Source organism: Misgurnus anguillicaudatus, chromosome 21, assembly GCF_027580225.2.
Source record: "Misgurnus anguillicaudatus chromosome 21, ASM2758022v2, whole genome shotgun sequence".
NCBI classification, from domain to species: Eukaryota; Metazoa; Chordata; class Actinopteri; order Cypriniformes; family Cobitidae; genus Misgurnus; species Misgurnus anguillicaudatus.
In genome coordinates this window covers 401,480-428,015 of record NC_073357.2, presented here as the reverse complement: position 1 = coordinate 428,015, position 26,536 = coordinate 401,480, and the positions used below count along the sequence as shown (strand labels likewise).

The window sequence follows — 26,536 nt, the reverse complement described above, 5'->3', positions numbered from 1 at the left end:
TAAAAATATAAAGAAAATACCTTTTCTGTTTTGTTATCTCTGATTATTAATATGCAACGTGGCTATGCGTCTCTGACTGGCAATGAAGTATATATGAATAATCGCACTAAAAGATGATTGGACAGAAAGGGATAAACATGGATTTCTGTTGGCTTTATAACAATTTCTATTGGCTGGGTGTCGTGTTGGGTTCCTCTCATGTAACACAGCTCAGTGTGTAAAGTCATAAAAATTAATGTAAATGCAAAACTATTGTAACCTTGATGGTAACATTTACTATATGTGTAATATAATCATCATCTTTTGTGAGTGAGCGACCTTTTCCCTCATAGGTGTTTGTGTACAGGCACAAGCACACAACCTGTAAAATTAAATTAGTATGGACAGGGTTTTATTCAACAATTATTAGCGTTATTATCCGTGTTATGACTTATGATATGCACTACTAGTTTAGCAAATTCAAGCTAGACTGTGTTTAAAAATTCAATGTCAAATCAATAAGATTACAGGTGAGATATTAATAAAAGTATATTTTTCCAAATTAAATGTTAAAGTTAATTATATTAACTTTATTTGATTAGTTTTGTCTGTTTAGTTAGCTGTGCAATTTACCTTTAAGTGTTTGGGAACCCCGCTTTCAAATCAAGTCATCTCTGTGTTTTTTTTATTTGTTTTGTTTTGTTTAAAGTTAAGACCCCTTAAAAATGTGACGTGCCCCCTTGGTCATTTCATTCTGCAGTGTGGCCTGGTGGTTAATATCACATTCAATATCTGACTTTACATGGACAAACCAGCAGTTTGTTTAGTATTTTATCATAACATTATTATGTCAGTTTCAATATTTACTTTTGTAGGTTTAATTTTTTTTTTGCATATCAGGTAAATTTTTCTCTAACTGCATAATTTAAATGTATAGGCCAGAGATTAGAAAGAGTTAATTCACAAACATGATATACATGATAAAATCAGATGTGCTGCTGTATGACACATTAGTTACATTAGTTAATGTCACTGTAAACCAATATGAAGTTAGTGTTAGTGACTGATGCAGTAGTTTGCCTGATATATGTGTATGAATGAGAGAAACTGAACTAAAGGCAACCAATTCATAAATCGATAGGTTGATCTTGATTTCTCTTTTGTCTTTGTTGTTGGTAGTCATTGATCAGATGCATTCATCAGTCAAACGTGAACATTGATTATTAAGATTATTTACTGGATTTATCAAACACTTTTCTCTGTTTCAGTTATTGAGAGAAATCAACCGAACGAGTGGCGCTCTTCGATTCCGCAGGCAGCTGGAACTGAAGCCGTACATCGCTGCATATTTCCATGAACTTCCCGCCGAGTTTACGCTCGGAGACTCCAAGATCTACGGTGACTTTGAGAACAAGCAGCTGTTAAATGGGCAGGAGTACATCTTCTTTGTGCTGGCTGTGTTAGAGATATCTGATCATGTGAGTTTCATCATCCTTCAGCTATCTGTTGTTTGGTGTTCAGTCAGACAGACATAGACATACTGAAATCAATCGCTCATAAGATGCCTGATTCATGTGTTGTGTTTGTATATTGTGTTATTAGCTTAGCAACATGCTAACGCTCTATTATGAGTTTAGTCTTTGTTTATGTGCTGTAGAGAGATTGTGACTATATAGAGGATTAAAAAAAAAATATTTTCTTACTTAGTATTTGTGTCTTGTTTTCAGTAGAAATATTTAAAAATTCTTAGAACAACATGCATTTTCTTGATGAGCAAAATTACCTGAAAAAATAAATCTAGTTAGTAGACAAATAAAAATAAACAAACCAAAAAATTAACAATTTAAATGAATTTTTGCTTAAAACAAGCAAAAATATCTGCCAATGGGGTAAAAATAATTCTTGTTTAAGAAAAGAAATTTGAGAAATGTTTTTCTTACCCCATTATCAGATTTGTTTGCTTGTTTTAAGCAAAAGTGCATCTAAATGTTATATTTTTCGGTATAAAAAGACTTATTTTCTTGCTCTTCAAGAAAAAATATGTATTTCTAAGAATTTCTAAAATATTTGTACCGAAAACAACACAAAAATACTATGCGTGCGTGCATGTGTGTGTGTGTGTGTGTGTGTGTGTGTGTGTGTGTGTGTGTGTGTGTGTGTGTGTGTGTGTGTGTGTGTGTGTGTGTGTGTGTGTGTGTGTGTGTGTGTGTGTGGGTGCATGTGCGTGCGTGCATGTACGTGTGTGTCTCTCTCTCTCTCTCTCTCATTGGTTTTAATTTGTGTTTGATTCTGGATTAAATGAGATTCTAATCATTTAATGTAGTTGTAAGTCGCCTGACTAAACACAGACTGATGAAGATTACTTTAATATTGCATTAATCACAGTCATAACAGGATTTTAAAGCTCTTATAGGATCATATTAAGATGATTTTCTTTAATTGAGCAGCACTGCACATTAAACCTGTTTGTTCTCATAGTAAAACATATTTAAAGCGTATATAGTAAACATGCATTTACACTGCAAGTCTATAGAAGAGAGAAATAATAATACTCTGATGAATACTGTGAATATGTTGTACATCAGTTTGCATTAAAACAAAACAACTTCATCTGCATAACAGAATGAAATGGATCCAATAAAGGATGATTTAGATACTTAAACACAAGCTGAGCATTAAAACCCTTCAGATGACTGTATTATTCTATGAGAGATGTGCTCACACTTCTTCTTCTTCTTCTGATGTTTTTTTTTTTTCTGTTTATTTGTAGACGTTGTACGCGGCGAGTCCGTATTCTGATCCTGTGGTGTTTGCCGACATCGATCCACAGCCCATAATAGATGAAGAAGAAGGCTTGATCTGGATCGTGGGTCCTGTGCTCGCTGTAATCTTCATCATTTGCATCGTCATTGCCATCCTGCTGTACAAAAGGTAGAAACAGTGTAGAAATTGACATGTGAGAATTTTCATTTTGTTTAAATCTTGTTGTTGTATAAAAATGTAAATGTAAATACAGACATGCATAAGTGTTCATACACTTAACTCGTGTGAACAGCAGACGTTCATGAATGAGAAGTGAATGCGTTTGATCTGTTAATGTGTTTGTCTTTTACTAACACTCTTCTCCATCCTATCACTTTCACTGGAGCAGTCAACCAGACAGGTAAGAGAGACAGACAGATTTATAGTACTGTATATAGCAGACGTATATCTGTCTGAACCCACTGACACATTATATACACCAGAACGATTCTCATTAAAATGTCACACAAGATACACATCAAATACTCGACCACCGGTAGCTCTCTTCTCTCGACTGAACTTCACTTTCATGAAATTGACTCGACTCATGACTTGAATGCAGTTTTTGTTTGTTTTCAGGAAAAGGGCGGAGTCAGAAGCGAGGAAAGGTAGTTTGCCCAGCGGTAAAGAAATGCCTTGCCATCACCCCACCGACCCTGTGGAGTTACGCCGACTAAACTTCCAGACTCCCGGTGAGATTCTCCTCATCTTCATCATCATCATCATCATCAAACAGAGATCAGTAATACGTGACTTTAGTTTAATTGCATTATTTCATAAAACACCAACCTCAAGTTTTCATTTTACCATTTTTCCTATAACATAGAAATGTGCAACATTTGATCGGAAAGACAAGAAATCCCACAGGACCAAAGTTATTTAAGACTCAGAAACTCCACACATCACAGTTTTATTCCAGCTGGACAGTCAGTCTAGAGCATCAACATATTTACAACATTCACATATAACACCCCTTAAAACCTCTGAGGGTTACAATATTGTGTATTGTATCAGTAAACAGACACAAATGCACCGTCTACATAGAGACACATGCACCTGCACACACACACACACACACACACACACACACACACACACACACATGCATAGACACACACAGACGCACACACACATAGATACGCACATGCACAGACACACACACACAAATGTTGAGGTGGTCTGTTGTGTTTGAAGCAGTGGTGTGTGTGAAAGAGTATCAGAGGAGCATGTGAATGTTGTGTCTTCTGACCCTACAGTGAAGGAGGTGAACTACACACACTCACACACACACACACACACAGACACACACACACCTCCAGAGCAGTCGGCCGTAAACACCTATAGATTTATTTTCTGAGGGGCAAAATGAGGGTCGCTCCATTAGTTTCTGCTGCTGGTGGCATGGACTCTAAACACTCAGTCTGTCTGTCAGAAACACCTGGACCACGTCAGGGACCCTGCTGGAAAAATAAAACTACTTCTGCTACTGACCTTACTGTAGTTCAGTTGTCAGGACATTACGTGAGCATATCATGGGGTTTATTATCAGTGTACATACATACTCATGAAACATATATTCAGTTTAAAAATCACATTGAGCGTATAGATGTGTATTGAAATGAAGTGCGCTTCAACACGGTTGATTAAAGTAACCTTTAGCGTATGGGAAACTGGATTTAGGATCTGTCTACATATGAGTTTACTGAAGCAGTTAAGGAATTCTGTACAATTCTCACGCGTGCGCTGTAGCTCGCGGTGTCGTTCACGGGCCGTGATGTAAATATGACAAGAGTTTGTGTGCGAGAGAGCGATTTTTCATGCACTCAATCCCTTCCGTCCACGCCTCTTTATTAGCAGACTCTCGTCTCTCGTTCTTTCACAAACAAGCTCTTAGAAAAGCTTTGGCGTCCTCCATTTTCCCTTCAGGCAGCCCAAACACGAGCTCTCGTGGAGTGAAGATCCCTCTCTTCAGTGAGAACGGCCTCTGCATTAGCCCGTCTCTCTTCAAACCCTCCATGCCTGTCATGCGGTCACCCCCCCATCTCAATTTTCATCTTGAGGGTGCTTGATGTCGCATCGACGCGTTTCGCCGAATGGCAGTTTCATTGTCACCGTGGCTGGTAATGGGTCTTGAGAGGCGGTGGATGGCAGCTCTCCCCCGCTGCCTCCATTAGCTAATGCCCTCTTCTATCAGCCCGGAGATGAAAGAACTGCAGCGTCGCGTCCGCGCGTACGGCTTCTTTCTGCGGCACGCAGGCTGTTGTTATGCAAACCGCTTATCAGAGAGCAGCTTCTGCTTCTCATCTGTTCAAAAGCGTCCTCTGCAATGCAAACACAGACTTAAAAGCACACTTTTTTCGGTCTCTCCAACACGTGCTCGCGCGTTACCAAATTTCTCGAATTTTATAACCCAAACAAAACAAAAACACGTATAAACATGCATGACATCTTTTCTGTTGTGTTCTGTGTGTTCGTGCAACCATCTTCATTTCCGCATGTTATCGTACGTGTTATCCGTTAGCATGTAACAGTTTGTTTTGCTAATGAATTAAAGTAGATCTGAAGATGTTCGTCCACATTTCAGGGCCAGATTCACTAAACGGGCAAATAAGCGATAAAGCGCAATTTAAAAAAGTTGGAGTGGTAATATCTGCGTGTTATTTACTAAAAAGGCACAAATTAAATAACACAGACGTAACAGCTAATTTCCATAATGACCAACGCAATCTACTAAGAGCAGCGTAAGTTAGAAAATTAAATGAAAGGTTTTGAAACACCTGCTATTGTGTGACTTCTCCTAGTGACATGGCTTCAAAATAATATGTTCCTCTGCCATTTCAAATAAACTGTTACATGTTAAAAATCCTCTACGTTGTGCCACACGCTCTCTGATCTCTGTGATGTCTCCTCCTATCACCAACAATTGCAGACATTTCAAGCGCAAAAAGATTTAAGACATGATTTTTTCATTGTTAAACAATGGCACTAATATCAGTAATATCACACACACAAACATTAGTAATTCGCATTTCATGAATCATTTAAATAATCTCCTCCTATACATTTTGTGTCCTCCTAGAAATGCACATGCGAATAATAACCAGACCACACCTTTTCAGTCCTAGTTATGCACTGTGTGTCTTTAGTAAATCCCAACAGTCGTAATTTAACGGTGAAATGATGGTTTGCGCTGACGGTAGCTGTTAGTAAATCTGGCCCTTTGTTTCTACTGCCTCGGTAGTTTAGCGATCACCGCATTTGCTTGATTTTAACGTCAGCCACCTTTGATTTATCCCCGTCCCCTTTTCCTCCGCAGGTTCAGCCGCTTCGGTTTACCCCAGTAACCTTCATTTGTCAAGTTAGTCGCTCTTGTTTCTACATATGCCACTGTGTTTGTTCATTTCCATCATCTGAGTCAACTCATGTGCTCATTTTTCACGACGCTTTGCCTTACGCAGCAGCGCGGGAGGCGGGGTTTGATACGTCACTTCCTGTAGATTGTAATATCCAGTCCCTAACAATCTTCCATTTGGTCGCCATGTTTTTCCACCATGTTAACGCTTTCGGGCGAATAACATTCTTCTCTTCATTAGGAATGGCTTCAGTGTTTCTTCTCTCTGAGCATGTGGCTGCTTCGTCCAATCATACAGGCCGATTAAAGCCTCACATTCTCCATCCTCTATAACGGTCATGTCGTAGCGTCCGCATAGATGTTTCAGCGCTAACGTCGGCCCTGTTTGTTTTTCCTCTCTCTGCAGGGATGGCCAGTCACCCTCCCATTCCGGTCATGGAGTTAGCCGATCATATCGAGCGCCTGAAGGCAAACGACAACTTGAAGTTTTCACAGGAATATGAGGTAAGCGTCAAGCATTTCTTCCTGTATGAAGACATTTCATACACAAATAGCAGACCACCCCTTAATGCTGTTCTTAGGGACCACTCAAAACACCCCATTACCAAACAAAATGGGCAAAACCCATTGACAATCATTGTGTGTTTTTACAGATGTCTTATATTACATTTGTTTAGTCATTATTTGTGACATTTGTAGTATTTATCATTTAATTCTATAAATCTCCTTCCTTCTTTCATCCTTGCTTTAACTGGATTAGTTGTATTGGTTTTGACCTGATAAACATTAAGTGTTCACCTGCCAAACACGATGATACCACACAGCTCACCAGAAAAAACAACCACATATCTGCTGCTGTCTATCAGATGTCATTTAACACGGCACTGTAGAAAGGTCACGTACACCGTTTATCGATGGAAGAGACATGTACACAGCCAAAACATTGCTCAGTTCAGTGATGCTATTGGTCATGTATCACATGCTGTCTTTTAGAGTTGAGCACAAACATTTGAGGTTAAGAAATAACTCTTATATGTTTGGAATTTGAATTGAATTGGCCACACCCCCCTGCTTGTTAAACATAACTCTTTCTCCGCCATTGACAAGTTATCTCGTCAATTATGAGAAAACATTTCCCTGCCAATGACGCTTCCCTGATGAGTTTTTACGGTAATCTATATTTCGCTATTATCCACTAGGTGGCGCTCTTACCCAATTTATAAAAAACTGAAGCATCAGCTAATTCAACAACATTGTAAACGCTATGTATGTTTTGACCATCATTCTGAATCTGATCTCTTACAAAATTACTTGACGAAAATCCAATTATTTTAGCTTTTTGCCCAAAATTTGGTATTTATGAAGAAACCTCACCATATTTAAGAGGTTATAAAAAGAAAACAAATGAAGTTAGAAAGAAATGTTGTTTTTTTTTTGTTTGTTTGAAAGCAGAGTTTCTGTTCTTTCATTTGATAGATTTGTATGTTTACATATTTATGGAAGAAAATTTTCCTGGAAGGCATTTTGTGAAACTTTTGTGAAAATCACAAAAAATGCTGAGGCAACTTTTTGAAAAAAAAGTCTGGCAGGGAATGAGTTAAGTTTTATTTGATTTGGCCACTCCCCCTGCTTGTTAAACTTACATTGGCCATGCTCACTGCTTTTCTTTGATTGGCTACGCCTCACTTTATGATACATTTAAATGTGATATAAATTTCAGGATGTTGAATTGGAATTTGAGTTGAAATTGGGCAGAGTTTGTGTAGTTGGAGAGTAATTAAAATTACAATGAAAAGAAATCCTTGAAAAAGTATTTTGATTCAAGTACATTATTAATGTTGTCATCAGTATTTATATTATTAATGTAAACAACATTCATTTGATTTGATTATTTCTGTTCATTTCAAAGTTAAAGAAATTCACAACAGTATTATAACTTAGTTTGATGATAAAATGTATGTAGATGTTTTTACTGTAGAGATTGTTTTACAGACTTTGTTTAAATATGATAATTTTATGAATAGTGTATTGTAATATATTCCACATGAAATCATTTAGAATGACATAGAAGTAAAATGCATCAGGACATCCTGTGAAGTGAGCATCCTCTCAATTGAAATCTTGTATTTTTCTAATGGCCGTTGGATTGGGGAGTCGTGTGTGATTGACAGATTTAGTGTTTTGGAGCAGCAGATGGGCCAGGGACAGGACCGGATCTTCCGACAGAGACCGTGAGAGTCTCAGAAAGCGTGACCGAGCGCGAGTTCATTGCGCTTTTCAGAGCTGTTGGCTGGCGTCGGGCTCTCGGTCTGCGGTTACTGAACATGAGGTCAGACGTGGAGCTCTGCCAAGCTGCCCGCCGGAGCCGAGACCAAATTGTCATTCTGAGGCGCTTTTGCACGGCCACAGAAAGTAATTTCAGCAGCACAATGGAGCGGGCCGCTTCACAAGCAATGTTTCAACAGATTTGGGCAGAACGACGCGGCTTAACTGCAGATTTGTCATCTTTAGTGACGCCTTACGGCTCTGCGCCCACAGAAAAATACCACCGCTGTCAATTTACCATTTTTCATATCGGGGAGCGTTTTCTCATGCTAAAAGGTTATACAAACACACGAGTGAGACGGCTGAAACGCCAGCGTTTGATTCTTTTCTATAAACCGTCTGTGTCTCTCTGCGTGCTTTACGTATAGGAAATATCCGCTCGCACCGTTTTCACGGTCTAACGTCGTTTATGGCGTGCTTTGTTTGAGCGTAATTTGCTCAGATTTGTTTGCAGTCGTTTGAAAGGGGAGAGGCCGCGGACAAAGACGGCGTTTGAAAGGGAGCACATCTCGCCGTGATCCTTTAAAATCTATTGAAGGCATGAAGACGTTACTGTCCCCTTTTCGCTTACGGGACCAATTTTCATTCATTCGACGGCTCCTCTGAAAACTGTAATTTGAAATTTGTCAACGCGGAGAGCCGCTCGCAGGCAGATGCGTATCATCTTTTCATTTTCAGAAGACACTGCGGAGACTGAATAATTTCATTATTAAAGTAAATGGGAAAAATTGCAAACTGCACATAAGACTGACGTCGGGGTCATATCGTTCACAAAAGCTCTTTCACATTGACAGATTCAAGCGACGCTCTGCAGCTTTCAGACGAACACCTGTTCCTAAGCGTTTAAAAGCCTCCTCAGGAAATATTACTGCAATAAGCTTCACGTATTCCCTACATTATACATAAAGTTATTCACATTTCTTCATTTGTTTCTTCATTCATTTCTCAAGTTAATTCATTTGTTCAAAGGAAATGGATTGCATTCATTTGTTTGCTCATTTATTCATTCATCGGTTCATTCTTGAGGATTTCAATAGATATGGTCTGTGTTTATAACCCATAATGCCTTGCCATTCATTCATTGAATTGTTCAGTGTTGTTTTTTGTATAATTTCTTTATAAATGTGTTTGTTTGGTCCTGTAATCTTTAGATGAGCAGCAGTGACTCTTCTTGTGACGTGTTTGGTCGGTCTATTTTTACTGTATGAAATGTTTGACATAGCGGTGTACTGTAGGTCAGGCGTCTCTATTTCTGAGTGTGAATATTATTGGCTGTGTGAAGTCTTGTATCTGAGTATACACAGTACAGTGTGTGTAATGTTTAATATCAATCATTTCTCCTTCAGTCCATTGATCCCGGTCAACAGTTCACATGGGAGCATTCAAATCTGGAGGTGAACAAACCTAAGAACAGATACGCCAACGTCATCGCTTACGATCACTCCAGAGTTCTGCTGTCTGCTATTGATGGTATGTCTGATAGTTTCATCTCAAGATTGTTTTATTAATGCCCGAGCTGACTTCAGCATCAATGATCTTAATAAAGGATGAAAGTAAAGTGAGTTCAGCTGACATATGTCAGAAATAGTGCACTGATGGAAACGCCTTTAACTCGCTTGATGGGTGTGATTTAGTTTCAACACAACACAACAACACATTCACTGACAGTCCAACAAATCAAATCTTCCCTTCAGAACTAAGTAGATAAATAGTTCATTTTGACAAGGTACATATTAAACTATTAGCAATAATACTTTTAAGTTTACTTTCAATGAATTAGTTAACTATGTACAACTCTACATTATGGGATTGTGTTCTTCATAATGGACACATTCAGTATTGCATTAAACGTTTCGTGCTTTAATAGACATACTGTGTTTTTATTTGATTTCTTATTGTCTATGACAGAACAGAGGACATAAATTGAATTGGCCTGCTGTCCTGTCAGTCAGAGATTTGAATATATTTCTTTATTCCTGATGAGCGACAGGGATGTACTGCACTATTAAACACATTCACTCACACTGTTAATATATTTGAAGAGTTTCATTGCAAAACAAGATAACCACCGTTTTGTTAATTGTTCAGAAATCTCGTTTTTTGGTTGTGCATTCCAATTAATTTCAATTCATCTGCAGTTGGTTTGTTGTGATTTAAACCTTCCTAACTTAAAAAATACAGCTAAGTAGCACCATAAAACAAAATAATAACATGATAACATAATAATAAACATGTTTTGACAAAAATGTTAAAAAATGGATTTATCTCGTTTTGCAACAAAACTCTTCACATATATATATATGAAGATCTGCTTCTGTTTTTATATTAACACTCAGTAATGATGATTGTTATCAGAGGCGTCATGCCCATTCAAACTGAGCGGGCACGTGTCCTCTCGGATTTTTGAGCCAAGTGGATTTTGCATGCAACCTCAAATGAATGAAGCATCTTTTCATCTGTTTCTTTGTTTAATAGGCAAAATATCAGCAATTTTTCAGTCTGAGATATTCACTGTTTTAATCACGTGTTTCATTCTGGAGACAATGAATTATTCATGAATTATACAAAACCAGAACAGCGCTGGTGCCATCATTGTGCACGTTGGTGCTGCGTTTTGTTATGTGATCAAATTAAAAACGCCACCACAAACCCTGTTTATCATGTGTACAAAGATGAAGGTTTAAACTTTGAGCTCAAATATATCATGCTAAAATGCGTTGAACTAATGATTTTATATAAATATGTTTTAATAGGATAGTTTTTTAAAAGTTGCATGCTTTCAATGCAATTAAATTGAAAAATTAAAAATGTAATTACAGCATTACATACAGATCTACTTAAGTTGCATTATTTAGTTTTTAAAGCGTTGATCATCACAGCCAATCCGCATCAGTGTAATGTTTAAATGAGTTGTCTTTGTAAAAATTGATAAGTTTTTCATTAATGTCTAAAATAGCAATTAAATTAACTTGTAGTCCATGTGTATATGGCCTATGAAAAGGTTTTAATGTATTATATTTATTGATGTTAATAATTAAGATTACAGTATGATGTCAGAAGGTTGAATGTGTTTGTGTGTTTTGTCTGGAGGTATTCCTGGTAGTGATTACATCAACTCCAACTACATTGATGGCTATCGGAAACAAAACGCTTATATCGCAACACAAGGTGCGCTGCCGGAGACTTTCGGTGATTTTTGGCGGATGATCTGGGAGCAACGGAGTGCAAATATCGTCATGATGACCAAACTGGAAGAAAGATCAAGGGTAGGAAATATACAGCTTGTGATATAACTACTTATATTTTGAATGATATTTGTGTCCGACAACAAAACAATCATAATGAGTAAACAATCATTAGACTATAACAAAAATGTACATTATGATAATGATAAATAAGATGAATTATTATTATAGCAACATATGTTTTTAACAGAGTTGTAGATGTGATATTAAAGGGACCGGACACGCAGTGCTGTTCTTATTCATTCATGCTGTTTTAACCCAAAATGTTGTTTTCTTTATTTCTTTGGGAGAATAATTACTCTAATAACAAGTTTTCTCATGACTTCATGTGTATTTCTTTTGACAATTTGAAATGTTTGCATGTGTTTGTGTGTTTATTATGTGTGATGTGAGTTATTTCTGTGGCTGGAGCAAAGATTCGATGAGGTCGTACGGCTCTGAAACTGTTTATGTGAACGTCTCTGCATTTTAATGAGTTCAACGTGGAGATATTTACTCTCACAACAGCCCAGCTATAAAACTAAATGAATATGTTATTAAGCAAATATCATTTTTTTTTTATATCCTGCATGTGTTTGCATTCAGACTGATCCGCATTGAATACGAGTCGGGCGTTGATTCTTTTTTTTTCTCTCGTAACCTCGAGGTTTCACGCGCCGTTTAATGCCGGCGAAGAGATTGTGTTCACGTACGTGAGACGAAGCTTTCTGTCTTGTTACGCTTTTATTCTCTTTCCTCTGACAGGCCAGCATCTGTACAGTAATGCAACAGTATTTTATAGGGTCGCCGAATGTCGCCAACCTATTATCATCTATAATGGGAATAAGCGCTCAGCTTGAACGGGTTTGCGAGCGAGCGTTTGAGATAGTAATTATAATATCTGACAGAAATCCTCTCTGCTGTGCTGTGGGTTTAATGGTGAGGTGTGTTGTTGTTTTTAAGGTGAAGTGTGACCTTTACTGGCCCAACAGAGGAACAGAAACATACGGACTCATTCAGGTCACACTGCTGGATACGGTGGAGTTGGCCACGTACTGCGTCAGAACGTTTGCGCTTTACAAGGTACCCGGATGAACTCTGTGTATGATTATTAAAGTCTATCGGCGGCGATCTGAAGCCTCATGCGGTTTAACTCTTTGATTCAGAACGGCTCCAGCGAGAAGAGAGAGGTCCGGCAGTTTCAGTTCACCGCGTGGCCGGATCACGGCGTTCCGGAACATCCCACGCCGTTTCTGGCCTTCCTGCGCAGGGTGAAATCCTGTAACCCTCCGGATGCGGGACCTATGGTGGTGCATTGCAGGTTTGTGTGCATAGCGTTTACCGTTTGTACGATTATCGTTATGCAAATCAGCTTTTAATTGTGTATTGACAGAATGTGCATGCAGGCCATTAAGTTAAGCTAATCTACAGTCTGAATGCTGGAAGATTTGCTTTATTCTCATGAAAACTGTATATTTTCTTTCAGCTGAAAGTGCTGTTGTGTTATATAGAAACAATAACAGAAGTATAAATATCAGTAAAGTGATATCGGGTAAACCAAAACTCATACTCATACTCATAAATTATTCTGACTCTTAATTAAATTTAACATTATTAAAATCAATTACAATATTGTTTTTGGTTTTAATGAAAAATATTAAGTGGTTTCTAGATGTATCACATGTGTTTTAAATCAACCTATGTGAACATGATTTATTTAAGTTGGGACTACATGAATAATTTGTGTTGGAGATTTAATATTAATATAAAGAGTTATTTAATGTATTTTTAATGAAGACAAGAAAAAAGTGGGACTTATCAATGTTTAGTTTGTTGTTATATTAGTATTAGAAAGAGTTTCTGTTTTGTTGTTGGGTTTTTAAATGATTACCATTGTACAGACAAGTCAAGTATTTGTTTGAGATCAGTTTCATTGACTCATCTATCTGTTATTTAGTGTTGTTTTGATCAGAAAGCATTACATTGTAAGTGTAAAGGTCTTGATTTGAAAGCATTTATGTTGTAAATGTTTATGCCATCATCAGCTTTTGTTTTAGTTGAGTGCTAGTTATGGTTAACTGGTGTGCTGTTGCTGTAATATAATAACTTTATATTTTTTAATGTAACGTGATAATAGTAGCATTGCTGAATTTAACTAATTTTTACTCAGATCAACTCAATTTATTGTGTTACGGTAACTAAAAACAATCGAGTAGGTTTAACTAAATGCATACATCTAAATGTAGATCATTTAATTGCGTGCAACCACTTACCTTAACAAATGTGGTTAATTGAATGAATTTGTGCGCGCAAAAAAATCAACACGATTGGCTTGTTGTGTTTATGGTAAACCTTTGTATGAAAACATCTGTTATATTTCCCTTAAAGCAAAAGCAGACAGACCCAGAAATAAGAGAGAAAGAAACCTGCAGACTAGAGCTTCGATCGGAAAACTGCCAGATAGAAAGCAAGGATTAGTAAACCCTTAAAAATAACACATACGGCAGTTAATTAGAGCTCCCAGCGGAACGCTTGAAATTGAAAAATCCTTATTTCCTCTCTTTTCTCTCTCGCCGGCCCGCTCGCTGAATGCCGGGAATTAATATCATTCATTGGGCTGAAATCAGATAACGCTCCGGCAGCTAGACGTTAATCCGTTTGAAAACGCCGTCCGCCCTGCGAGAGCTCTCGTCTGACCGGTATAAAAACTCGCTCGTTCATTCTGTCGCCGATGTCAGAAAGTTTCCGCATCTTTTCGAAATGAAAGTTTTTTTAAGCCGGAAGGGTCACGGGACGTGTGTGGGCAGGAGATTATATAGCGCTGTTTGTCACGCAAAACAAAAGAGCGCTGGTTCAGCCGCCCCTCCTCGCCGCTCGTGGGTAATTAACTGAAGTGAAAATGAGCCTCTAAAATGCATTCTGGGTGTGAAACTATTCAAGAGCCACAGAAAAAGCGAGGGTTTAATTGTGTCTGGTACACAGTTCGTTGAAGGCTCTCGTTGAGTCTCGTGGATGAAGTGTGGTGCCTCCTGTCTTTCCAAGGTGGGTTTTGGCCCTTTACACCCATGGGTCACCGTGAAGTGAGTGCAGTCAGCCGTTATTGCAGAGAAAAAGAAAGTCCATCCAACTGCATGATTGATGACACATGGGACACAGAGAGAGAGAGAGAGAGAGAGAGAGAGAGAGGATCTGTAGATTGTAATGTCAAGCATAATATGGCTGTCATGATGCTTTACTTTCCTGATACACACTCCAGCTCTCATGGTGCAAACATTAGTTCATTTATTTATTTGTTACCATTTAGCATTATTACAGGGTTTAAAAGGACACTTGTCATTAGAAACACTGAATTGTTATGCTGTTACAATATGACACCAATACTGAAAATTATTTTAAAAGTACAATAAACAGTCTCTCCAGAAAAATGTGATTATGCGATCGCATGATTCAATGCATAATCAGCCAAAGTCCGCATATTTATGCGGGGGCCGAATTTTTTCAAATACGCTGCACTTTTGCCACATAAATTGCAGATTTCCGTGTGGCCTGCATGATTTCAAAATCCTCACATTTTCGTAGAAAAAAAATCACATATATCTTAGCAGAAAGTTGAAAAATGTTGCATTTACTTCACACAATCGTTGCTATGGGAACATTATGAAGTGACGTAATTATGCAACCTGAACATCATTGAAATGCTGCAAACCCCAACCGCAGTTTTTGCAAGTTCCCGCACTTTTGGAAGTTGCTGCAATTTCATAGCATAAAATTGCATAAATATCCCACATATTCCATCGCATTTTTTAAGAAAACGTGCAGCAAGATCAAGGATTTTTGCCCGCAACAATTACAAAAAAACTCCCCATTTTTTGGAACAAATAAGTTCCCCTTTCTTATGTTTTTGCATTTTTGTCACACTTAAATGTTTTAGATCATCAAACAAATTTAAATATTAATAAAAATAACACAAGTGAACAGAATTTTTTTACAAGTTTTTTATTTTGGAGGGAAAACAAAATCCAAACCCACATGGCCCTGTGTGAAAAAGTGTTTGCTCCCTAAACCTAAAATTGGTTGGGCTGCCCTTAACAGCAACAACTGCAATCAGTCGTTGGTGATAACTTGCAGTGAGTTACAGCGCTGTGGAGGAATTTTGGTCCACTCATCTTTGCAGAATTGTTGTAATTCAGCCACATTGGAGGGTTTTTGAGCATGAACCGCCATTTTAAGGTCATAGCACAGCATCTTAATAGGATTGAGGTCGGGACTTTGACTAGGCCACTCCAAAGTCTTCATTTTGTTTTTCTTCAGCCATTCAGAGGTGGACTTGCTGGTGTGTTTCGGATCATTGTCCTGCTGAGCTGAGATTATTTCATTTTTGTAAAGGACTTTTAACGGTGCTCTTTGATTAACATGAAAAACAACCAAATACAGCTCACTTGATTTGTACGTGTAAGGGCGGGACACATATAGAGAACTACATTTCTGTGCTGTGTGATTTAGCAATGCTTCTCAAAGGCATAAGAGAAAATAAACCTTGCAATTTCAAATGAATATCATAAGTCTGATTCTGCTGAGAGATGTGCAGTAGTAGTTTATGCTCACACATAGTGGACTGATGGACAACGAGTCTTCTAGACCACTGCATAGAGCTATTAGTTGTAAAGTTGCATAAAGTTGTGCCTGTATGAACCCAGTTATGCACACTGATCTGATTAATTTTTCCGCTGATTCTTTTTGCAGTGCCGGCGTCGGACGGACCGGCTGTTTCATCGTGATCGATGCCATGTTGGAGCGCATTAAACACGAGAAAACGGTGGACATCTACGGTCATGTGACGCTGATGCGCGCGCAGAGAAACTACATGGTACAGACAGAGGATCAGTACGTTTTTATTCACGACGCCCTTCAGGAGGCCGTGACCTGCGGCACCACAGAGGTTCCTGCCCGGAATCTTTACGCCTACATCCAGAAACTCACACAGATCGAGTCCGGAGAGAACGTAACCGGGATGGAGCTGGAATTTAAGGTAAGTTAACATACTAATGTTTGTTTGTTGAAGATTGCACGTATGCATTTGATTTGTAGAGTTCATGAGTATTGGGTGAAACTCATGGGCTTTATTGTAGTGTGTATAGAGCATGTGATAGGATACATCACAAAATAATGCCATGAGGTTAAAGAATTGGTCGATTGTAAATGAAAAGAGCAGTCAACCGTTTCTGTTAGCATCTTTTCTTACGGTAATATTATGAGAACTGTCAATAAAAAACAAAGTCGTTTGTGGAGATGGCTAGCTCTGACTCCGCCTTCTAGAAATGACTGCGGCCAACCCGCTGGCTTCACCGCGGGAAACTCCCCGTCTCTCTTCTGTTATTCAGCACCGCCTCATTTTACACGGCCTGTAGTCGGTCAAACAGAAATCTGTTTACCCAGAGTAAGAAGGTTATCAAATATCATGCCACCAACCAGAAGCCCAGCACTGGAGTCTTGCCCATCTCTGGGGTTTGGCTGGATTCATCCCACCGCTGGACGTCTCTTTATGATGGCTGTGGAGACAGTGTGGGGCCTGTGGTTTCTTCTCTAGACCCTTTGCCTTTCTCACGCTAACTTCACTTCTTTATTATGCTCTGTTAAGCTTTTTCATCACGTTTACATATTCTGAGTACATTTATCACTAAACTCAACTGCACCAAAATCAAACATTCCACAAGAGAAGGTTGGATGAGCAAAGAATGTTCAAGAGAATAAAGATGATAAACATCCAGTCAAGTGAAACGCAGTTGTTCCTACAGCATTCACAAGTCAGCCATTGCTCTTAATGTTGCCTGTGGCATCTAGACATAAGAATGAAACATTGGTGCATAAGTCAGTCCTGCACTGAAAATCATCTGTCCTAAGAGCTCTGCTGATATTGCTCTCTGTTATTACTGCACTATTGCTGTGTTAGTACTGTGCCATTTTTGCACTTTCACTACTATTACTGTACTTTAACTGCGTTATTACTGCACTACTGCTGCATGCTTACTGTTATTACTTCACTTTTACTGTTATTACTGAGCTTTTACTGAATTATTACTGCACTATTGCTGCACGGTTACTGTTATTACTGAGCTATTGCTGCTTGTTTACTGTTATTACTGCACTTTTACTGTTATTACTGTATTATTATTACTGCACCATTTCTGCGCTTTTACTGTGTTATTACTGCACTATATCTCCGCTTTTACTGTAATTATTGCGCTATTGGTGCTTGTTTACTGTTATAACTGCACTTTTACTGTTATTACTGTATTATATCTGTACTATTTTTGCGCTTTTACTGTGTTATTACTGCGCTGTATCTGCGCTTTTACTGTTATTACTGTGCTTTTACTGCATTATTACTGCACTACTGCTGCACGCTTAATGTAATTACTGCACTATTTTTGCGCTATATCTGTGCTTTTACTGTTATAACTGCTTTTTTAATGTGTTATTACTGGCCTTTTACTGTGTTATTTCTGCACTTTTTGTGTGATTTTACTGTTATTACTGCGCTTTTACTGTTTCATTACTGCGCTTTTGCTGCAATTTTACTACTGTGCTTTTACAGTGCTATTAAATTGTGTGTAAATAAATCCTGACACTGAATCATACACTGACATTGACAGAGACCCGAGGTGTATGAGATCAAACTGTCATGAGACTTGAGGTTGACGAGTAACCACCTAGCAATGCATTGCACATTTCAGCAACCATAAAGAAACGTAATGTCCTATAGCAACGACTCATAACGCTTTAGCATTGAGCATAGGGTAAAAGCCAAAACATTGGGATTTGGTTTGAATAATATTTCTTATATTTTTCTGCTACAGCGGTTAGCTAACACGAAAGCCCACACCTCACGCTTCATCAGTGCCAACCTGCCCTGCAACAAATTCAAAAACCGACTAGTTAACATCATGCCCTACGAGTCCACGCGAGTCTGTCTGCAGCCAATCAGAGGAGTGGAGGGCTCGGACTACATCAACGCCAGCTTTATCGATGGATACAGGTGAGCGGAAGATCCTCGATCCGTCCGTCCGTCCGTCTGTCCGAACGTGTAGATGTTGATTCTGTTTGTGTGTTGCCAGGCAACAGAAGGCTTACATCGCCACACAGGGTCCTTTAGCTGAAACCACTGAAGACTTTTGGCGGATGTTATGGGAACATAACTCGACCATAGTGGTGATGCTGACCAAACTCAGAGAAATGGGCAGAGTGAGTATTCAGACGTCACGTTTCCTGACAATGAAAACCATACAGCAATACTTACAAACAACTGTGTGGATCACAGAGAACTGATGAGAAATGAAGCTAACTGTCTGTCTGTCTCTCTCTCTCTGTGTGTGTGTGTCAGGAGAAATGTCATCAGTATTGGCCAGCAGAGCGTTCAGCCAGGTATCAGTACTTTGTGGTGGATCCTATGGCTGAATATAACATGCCTCAGTATATCCTCAGAGAGTTTAAAGTGACGGATGCTCGGGTAAGACACAAACTCTTTCTTCTGTGTTGTATCTCTCTCAGGGTTATAAGATTTTAGATCAATGGGACAAAACAATTCAGGTAAACATGAGGAGTTATTGTCATGTGAACTCTGATGAAATGACACATGACCTCACTAGGAAAATGTTATTTTAATTATTTAAGACATGTACTATGGTAATACCTTGTTATTACCATCATCATCTGATATGTTATTTTTTTAATAATGGAGGCATTGAATGCAGTGAAGTCATTATAATTGTAATATAGCACAGCCTCAGGTGGATGTTGTTTTACTTCAAATATTGAGAGGCGTTTTCATTAAATGGTTATTTAATTCATTAAGCGTGTTTTCTTCCTTCTGTCAGATGATGTGGTTTCTTCTGTCGATGTGTTTGTACTGCTGGCATCAGTGTTTCTTTTCAACATCTGTCATGTACATACAAGTCAAGTTTGATATTCTTCTGTCTGTGCTTTCAGGACGGCCAATCGCGAACCGTCAGACAGTTTCAGTTCACTGATTGGCCGGAGCAGGGTGTGCCAAAATCAGGCGAAGGTTTTATCGACTTCATCGGCCAAGTACATAAAACAAAAGAGCAGTTTGGTCAAGATGGACCCATCTCTGTCCACTGCAGGTAAGAGAGAGAGAGAGATAAAGATGTAAACCTGACTCACTTGACCTTTCACCAGTAGGTGGCGCTGTCTTTCGACTGAAGTCATCTCAAGATCGTTTTACCCAAATCTGAAGAAGGTTTAAGATGTCAGATTATAGGAGATGCGTTGAATGCAGTAAAAAAATGTTTACACGTTTCAAGATTTACAGCCAGGCGAGTTGCTGGGCAAATCTTTCAAATACAGAATTTATAGATGAGATTATGTGGATGTGTGAGTAATATTATTATTTATTTACATGCAGTCTTTGAGCGTTCACTTTCTGCAGAACCAGAACAAATAATGTAAAGAAAACACCCAACAACTGGATGTAATAATCCGATATAAACAATAAAGAGGTTTATACAGAGAAGTGATTTGTCCGGAGGTAAAAACTGTGCTGTGTGACGTCTCAGTTCTGTGATGATGATGATGATGATGATGATGATGATGTGTATTTGTAACAGCGCTGGTGTGGGCAGAACCGGAGTCTTCATCACGCTCAGTATCGTTCTGGAGAGGATGAGGTATGAAGGTGTGGTGGACATCTTCCAGACGGTCAAGATGTTACGGACACAACGGCCAGCCATGGTCCAAACTGAAGTATGAAGCATTACTGTATAAACATACAGCAGCTCATCAGTTATACATCACTTAAAAATAAACATCATGTCCTTTCAAACCCATCATATGATGGATATCTAATGAATCTTTTTATATTTGGGTCTTTTGGAGACAGAATATAATGCACACGTTAAACAGATGACTTTAGCCATACTAATACATGATACATTTTGTTTTTCTATAATACATTTGTGTCCCTTTAAAAAGTCTCATTTAATTTGATTGGCTGAGTTTTTCCGTAATTCATTCAGATTCGCTGCGTGTTTTGATGCAGCAGCTCTGTGATAAATAAACGCAGGCATTGAATTTGTGACGATGACAATAAACGAAAGCGTCGGACGCGCCGCCGCCTTATTCGGCCCGCAAACGTTCATTTTCATTTATAATGACAAACCCTTCAGGTTAGCCATGCAAATTGGCTCAGATAAGCAATTTCACGGCTAACCCGCAGAATGGCCCTTTCCCGCCTCAATGAGGGAAAATTATTTTCTGCGATCAATGCGGACAGCGAGGTGATGAGGCTCTGCAGAATACAATCACCCGTCTTCACCTCACACGAGAGCCACACGCACGTACGCACGCAAGCACCGTCGCCTCTTCTGTTGCTATGGAGATGTGCACACGTCCGTAAACGTCTCCACAAAACCTGTTGAGAAAAGATGGCAGGACGTCACAGACGCGCTTGTACTCAATAGATTTCTTGTTTCACATTTTCTCCGCTGAGATGTGCATTTATTCTCCGCTTTAGAAACGACACCACATTAAATCTGAGTATATTTCTTGCCCCTCCCTCCTATACGGAAACAATAGCTAGCATATTTCATCAAAACAGTTAGAAAGTTTATTTTAAGATTTTAAGGACGGTTTCAGTCTAGTGCTGACCTCACTTTATTAATCTTGCAGTGATTTATTTCAACATATATATCAGTGACATTGCTTTGTCTCAAGATGAACACCAGTAATGTTTTTTGTAAGGTGTGTTTGCAAAAAAAACTCCTTAAATGTCCGAATATAGCTAAGGACTAGTCCTGGATTAATCTAAACCCTGTCGAATAAACCATTCCTTCATTTTTTGTTTTGTTTTTATCTTGAAATAGTTTTCTTTTGAGGTATCAGTCATATTAAATACAAATACAACAACATACAGTAAACTCTTTCAGTCTGTTTCTTAGACAGGGTTTAGATTAATCCAGGACTAGGCCTTAGTTATATTACAACATTTAAAGAGTTTCTACAAACATACCTTATAAAAAACATTACTGCTGTGTATCTTCAGACAAAACAATGACACTGATGTATGTTAAGATATGTTTGTGCAAGATGTTTTTAAATGGGAGGAGGATAAACCCTGTCTGAAAAACTGACCATTTAAAGGGGAGATATCATGAAAATCAGACTTTTTCCATGTTTAAAGGCTATAATTGAGGCTCCAGTGCTTCTATCAACCTAGAAAATGTGAAAAAGATCAACCCAGTAACTTAGTTTTAGTAAACCATTCTCTACAAGCATGTGAAAAATAGCTCATTAAAATTTGGCTCCCCTTGTGATGTCAGAAGGGGATCTTATTATAATAATACTGCCCCTTAATCTGCACTATCCAACCACAGCACTGCCATTTAGTTCAGAGATCAGCTCATTTGCATTTTAAAAGACACCCAAAAACGGCTCACACCTACAAAGTGTCAATTTAACATAAATAAACAATCTGTGGGGTATTTTGAGCTAAAACTTCACATATGTACTCTGGAGACACCAAAGATTTGTTTGACATCTTTAAAAATTCATCTTTAAGTAAAAGAGCGCATTGATTTTCCTCAAGAGACAATATTAAAGTGTTACCATGATTTTGATCTATAAACAAATAAGAATTAAATAGTGGATATTTGTAGAAATATAAGCAATCAGTTCTCTTTAACTAACCAGCACCTTCATAAAGGTTAGTAATGTCAAATGAAACTCTGTTGCCTTTCTGAATTGATTGATTTAGCTTGAGATTGTTCAATATGATGATAACGGAGCGTTACAACATCACCCGTCTGTTTGTCTGATCGTTTGTCTGTCTGTCTATCTACCAGGACCAGTACCAGTTTTGCTACAGAGCCGGGTTGGAGTACCTCGGGAGCTTCGACCACTATGCAACGTAAGACCCTCGGCGTGCCGTCAGGGGGACGCGAACGGCCATCGGACATCCAGAGGTCATTCGATTCTGAGCCATAAATACCTGCTTGTGAAAAGAACTGTTCGTCCACGACTCGATTACGTGTTGGATGTGCAACCTAGAAATACTTAAATAACAGACAAATATCCAGGTGGACCAAGAAAAATCATCCGATCTAAAGAAACACAATAAAAGAAATAAATGAATAAATAATAGTAATAATAATGAATTTCAGACAGGTGAATCTGAACTGCTGAAGCATCGTGTGGATTAATCGTCTCTTCCTTTGCTTGGAGGATTCATGAATACAAAAGCTAAATAACAAACAAACGTTCTGGAGTTACACAGACGCTGAGAGACGGGGAGCTCGATGTAAAGAGATTTACTTTCAGTCAGCACAAGGAGCTTTTTCACTGAGAGGAAAGAGAGGAAACTTCATCATCGTCATCATCAGTGAAGAAACTAAACCATCGGATGCGGCTAACAGTAATAATTCCCCACCCGCCCATCATTAGACAGGACAAAAAACAACACACATCTGTTTTTTGTTGACCCATGTCTCATATTTTACTTTTTTCATTTTCAAAAGACTGTGCTTTGTTTAAACTCATGTCTTTGTTTTTTTAAACTAGAGATGTCCTGACATCCACCTGACTCACTTTCTTTGGCCGATAGTTTGTGGCAAACACACAATATACACACACACACACACTACACACAGATACACACACACGTGCTGAATTATGAGGGGCAGAGTATAAAGGTTATCAGATATCTCAGTTCTTCCATGAGCAGAGAGAGAAATGATGAAAATAAATGATGTCTTTATTTATATATAAGAATGAAATGTATATTCACACTACATGATGATTATGTGAAGAAGTATATAAATGTAAATCTATAATATATGGAATGATGGATATATGTGTAGACGTAAGAGGGAATAGATGAGGTTCTCCGCTGGAATGCACATCAGCAGGACAAACAGACGCAGATTCACGTGTAAATGCATCTTTTCTTGTGCAATAAATGGATGTTTCACAGACCGACGGGTTTCGTTCTCGTGTGTGGCCGATGACGGCTCGAGAGGTCAAAGGTTATCCGTCCGTTAGACCACGCGTACGGAGACGATCCCACGTTTTCATTTGTTTGCATTTAGAGTGCCTTATATTTATGCCTCTTGTTTTTTTACGATATTCATTTAACACGTGTATACTTTAACTAGTCCATATACGAGCATTTAGCCGTTGATTTCCCACGTGTACCGGTTTATATTATATGAAATTATATATGCAAATACGTAATTCCATTGTTCCTCTGTTTTATTTTCTGTGGCCTTAATCTGGCTCAGAGAAAATGGATTGAAAGAAACGAAAGCTGTTCGGCCTGAAACTGTTATTAGAAATTCATAACTTTGGATTTATAAAATCGCACGAGTACAGCGCTAGTTTTTGGAGAAATAATGACTTTGGGTCTTAGATTACGATGCAGTAAATGCATTTAAAACCCGACTCGATCCTGATCGTCCTGTGGAGGTCAACATGTTGGCAAATATTTGTATTATTTTGACACTTTTAAGTTTCACTGGTTTTGTGGATGTGCATTCCAGACATTTTCCCCTTTTCATTTCAGTTTGTTTTATTGTTTTATTTTGTTTGAATTGTTTTGATTCGCTCACAGGCGTCGAGCGACTAAACTGTGTGGTTGTTATGTAGCTCATATACAGTAGGTATCAGCGCCACCTGGAGGTCACTTCTGCTCCTCACCGGTTTCTTTGCTCTTCTGCTGGATCTTATTTGAATATGCATGAGTTCAGCTGCAGTGGGGGCGAGTAGGACGAATTGCACTTTTTTATCTCTGTATCTCTATGCACTGCCCTACTGATTTCACACCCCATCACAGATTTTACTTGAACCCCACCGTACGAATCTTCTTCAAACTTCAAATTGCGTGTATGTAAATAACACCGAAAAGAGATGATGAAGAGAAAAGAAATAATCGCCAACGCAAAACTTCTTTGCTCCCTGTTAATCTCACCATCTGGATGCATAGACTGAAATAATCCATTCAATTCAATTCAATTCAATTGTAAAGAAAAAATGGCTTGTTGAAAAAAATCATAAAATTACCTCTGATTAGTTGTAAATGTAAACTGTTCTTTGATTTGATTTTGTTTTCTCTGAATGAATGAAGTGCTTTTTATTTTCCTACTTAGATTCCAGTGGTGAAAAGATTGGTCTGTACGAGAAGCGTCCTTCTGTACTTTACTGACACTGAAGTTACATTTGTTATAAATGAATTCTATTAAAAAATGTAAGTGTTATGCACATGCGCTTCAATCTCTTCTGATGATCGACACTCGCTCAAGACTTAAAATCACACAAAACATCCTTGTTTGTATCTTTTTTTAAAGAACATAAAATCTTGGCGTAGAGTGAAGGGCTTGAAATGATGCAGCAGGTTGGGGTTAGTTAAAGGTGCCATAGAATGTAAAACTGTATTTACTCTAGACATAGATATAATAATAACATGATAATAACATATCATAAGCCTCAAACACGATTGTTTCCTCCTTCTTATGTAAACCTTGTGCATGCAAAAGAGCGCTGGAAAACAGACCGATCTCAACATAACACCAACTGTGACGTTACAGTCCAGATGTACGCCACAACAGTTAATGCTATAGGCTAGTTAATGCTATATGCTAGTTATTGTAGTTAATTGTATATGCTAGTGTTTAGGCTGAAGTTCTACTATTGACGTTAGAGTTACGTTTTGCAGAAACGTCCATTAACAATCTCCAAACAATTGATTATTCCTCAAAATCTGTCTCTTCGTCTGATACGGACTCCAACATAAGATCTGTTTACACACACACAGAGCTACTGAAGGAGAAACAGCCAATCAGAGCAGAGCTCAATTTAACAGATTATTACAATGCATTCTTTGGCACCTTTAATCAATCAATTCAAATCCATTGACATAACTTGAAACAAGTTGAATTTGTTAAGTTACAGTAAGAATATACAGTATGTTGTTTTGATGTGATTTTCTAGAGTGCAGTAATGAAGCCGTCTGTAAGTTTCTCCAGCGATGTGAATATTTGATGTAAATTGAAGAGATTTTCTCAGATCTTGTGGATTAACTTCACGCTGTTATTTCTCCTCTTGGTGGGATTTTTTCTGTCAGTGAGACTCAAACTGAAAGAGCGGCGCAGTAAATGAGCTGATGAAAGAGAAATGAGTTTTAAAAGACTGAGTGAAAGTTGGAGAGAGGTGGAGGACGTGAGGTTAATGGCTTCACCTCTGCCATGTGCCAAAATCCCACAATCCCTTGCTGCTGACGCATGGGCCTGTGTGATTAAAACTCTTATTTACATTCAGTCTGTTTAATTTCCACAACATCACAACACGTCTGCTGTCTGCTATTGGTCAACCACACAGATAGACCGACGCTCTGCTACCACACTTTAACAAATTAATAGTTTAATTGAGAAGTAAATAAACATTTCAGTGTTGTAAGCAAAATAATATCATCTTTGAAAATTTGAATGATGTTTCTCTGTTTGAAACATAAAATTGCAAATGACTTGATGGACTTTATCTGTGTTGAAGTGAATCGATGTCGATTTTCAGTGAAATCACACCCAACAGTTTTAATGATAAATGGGTATTAGAAGCTAACTGTTGTGAATCATGGTCAGGATCTGACAGATTGTTTTTTATTGATTTATTTTACTACAGTAGAGTGCAGCTTTAATATTGTGTTGAACAGTTTTAGCTTTAGCATCAAGCAAATGTATGTTGTTTTATGGCTGCACTTTATCTTGCAGCGCAAAGCCACAAACTTTGGGATTTTTGGGGAAATCAACTTACAGTATTAATGGCTTTCTTGAGCCGGGATTTGAGAAAGTTT

General features: G+C 38.3%; 1 protein-coding gene across 40 annotated transcripts in view; it reads left to right on the top strand.

Moving 5' to 3' along the window:
- The window catches only part of ptprda (protein tyrosine phosphatase receptor type Da), a 108,559-nt gene extending 83,611 nt beyond the window's left edge, over window positions 1–24,948 (top strand). For 16 of the 40 annotated variants that reach the window (XM_073859132.1, XM_073859136.1, XM_073859125.1 and 13 more), the window contains 17 exons: window positions 1,248–1,457; window positions 2,750–2,910; window positions 3,128–3,142; window positions 3,361–3,473; window positions 6,098–6,139; window positions 6,540–6,637; window positions 9,805–9,928; window positions 11,549–11,724; window positions 12,646–12,765; window positions 12,849–13,003; window positions 16,426–16,711; window positions 18,540–18,718; window positions 18,798–18,924; window positions 19,064–19,189; window positions 19,669–19,823; window positions 20,307–20,442; window positions 22,539–24,948. In XM_073859132.1, the coding sequence (XP_073715233.1) occupies window positions 1,248–1,457; window positions 2,750–2,910; window positions 3,128–3,142; window positions 3,361–3,473; window positions 6,098–6,139; window positions 6,540–6,637; window positions 9,805–9,928; window positions 11,549–11,724; window positions 12,646–12,765; window positions 12,849–13,003; window positions 16,426–16,711; window positions 18,540–18,718; window positions 18,798–18,924; window positions 19,064–19,189; window positions 19,669–19,823; window positions 20,307–20,442; window positions 22,539–22,607 (2,292 nt within the window). In that variant the 3' untranslated portion in view covers window positions 22,608–24,948. The remainder of the gene's footprint in view (window positions 1–1,247; window positions 1,458–2,749; window positions 2,911–3,127; window positions 3,143–3,360; window positions 3,474–6,097; window positions 6,140–6,539; window positions 6,638–9,804; window positions 9,929–11,548; window positions 11,725–12,645; window positions 12,766–12,848; window positions 13,004–16,425; window positions 16,712–18,539; window positions 18,719–18,797; window positions 18,925–19,063; window positions 19,190–19,668; window positions 19,824–20,306; window positions 20,443–22,538) is intronic. The other 24 variants (XM_073859131.1, XM_073859150.1, XM_073859149.1 and 21 more) reach the window with 5 other exon arrangements.
- Window positions 24,949–26,536: the final 1,588 nt, after the last annotated feature.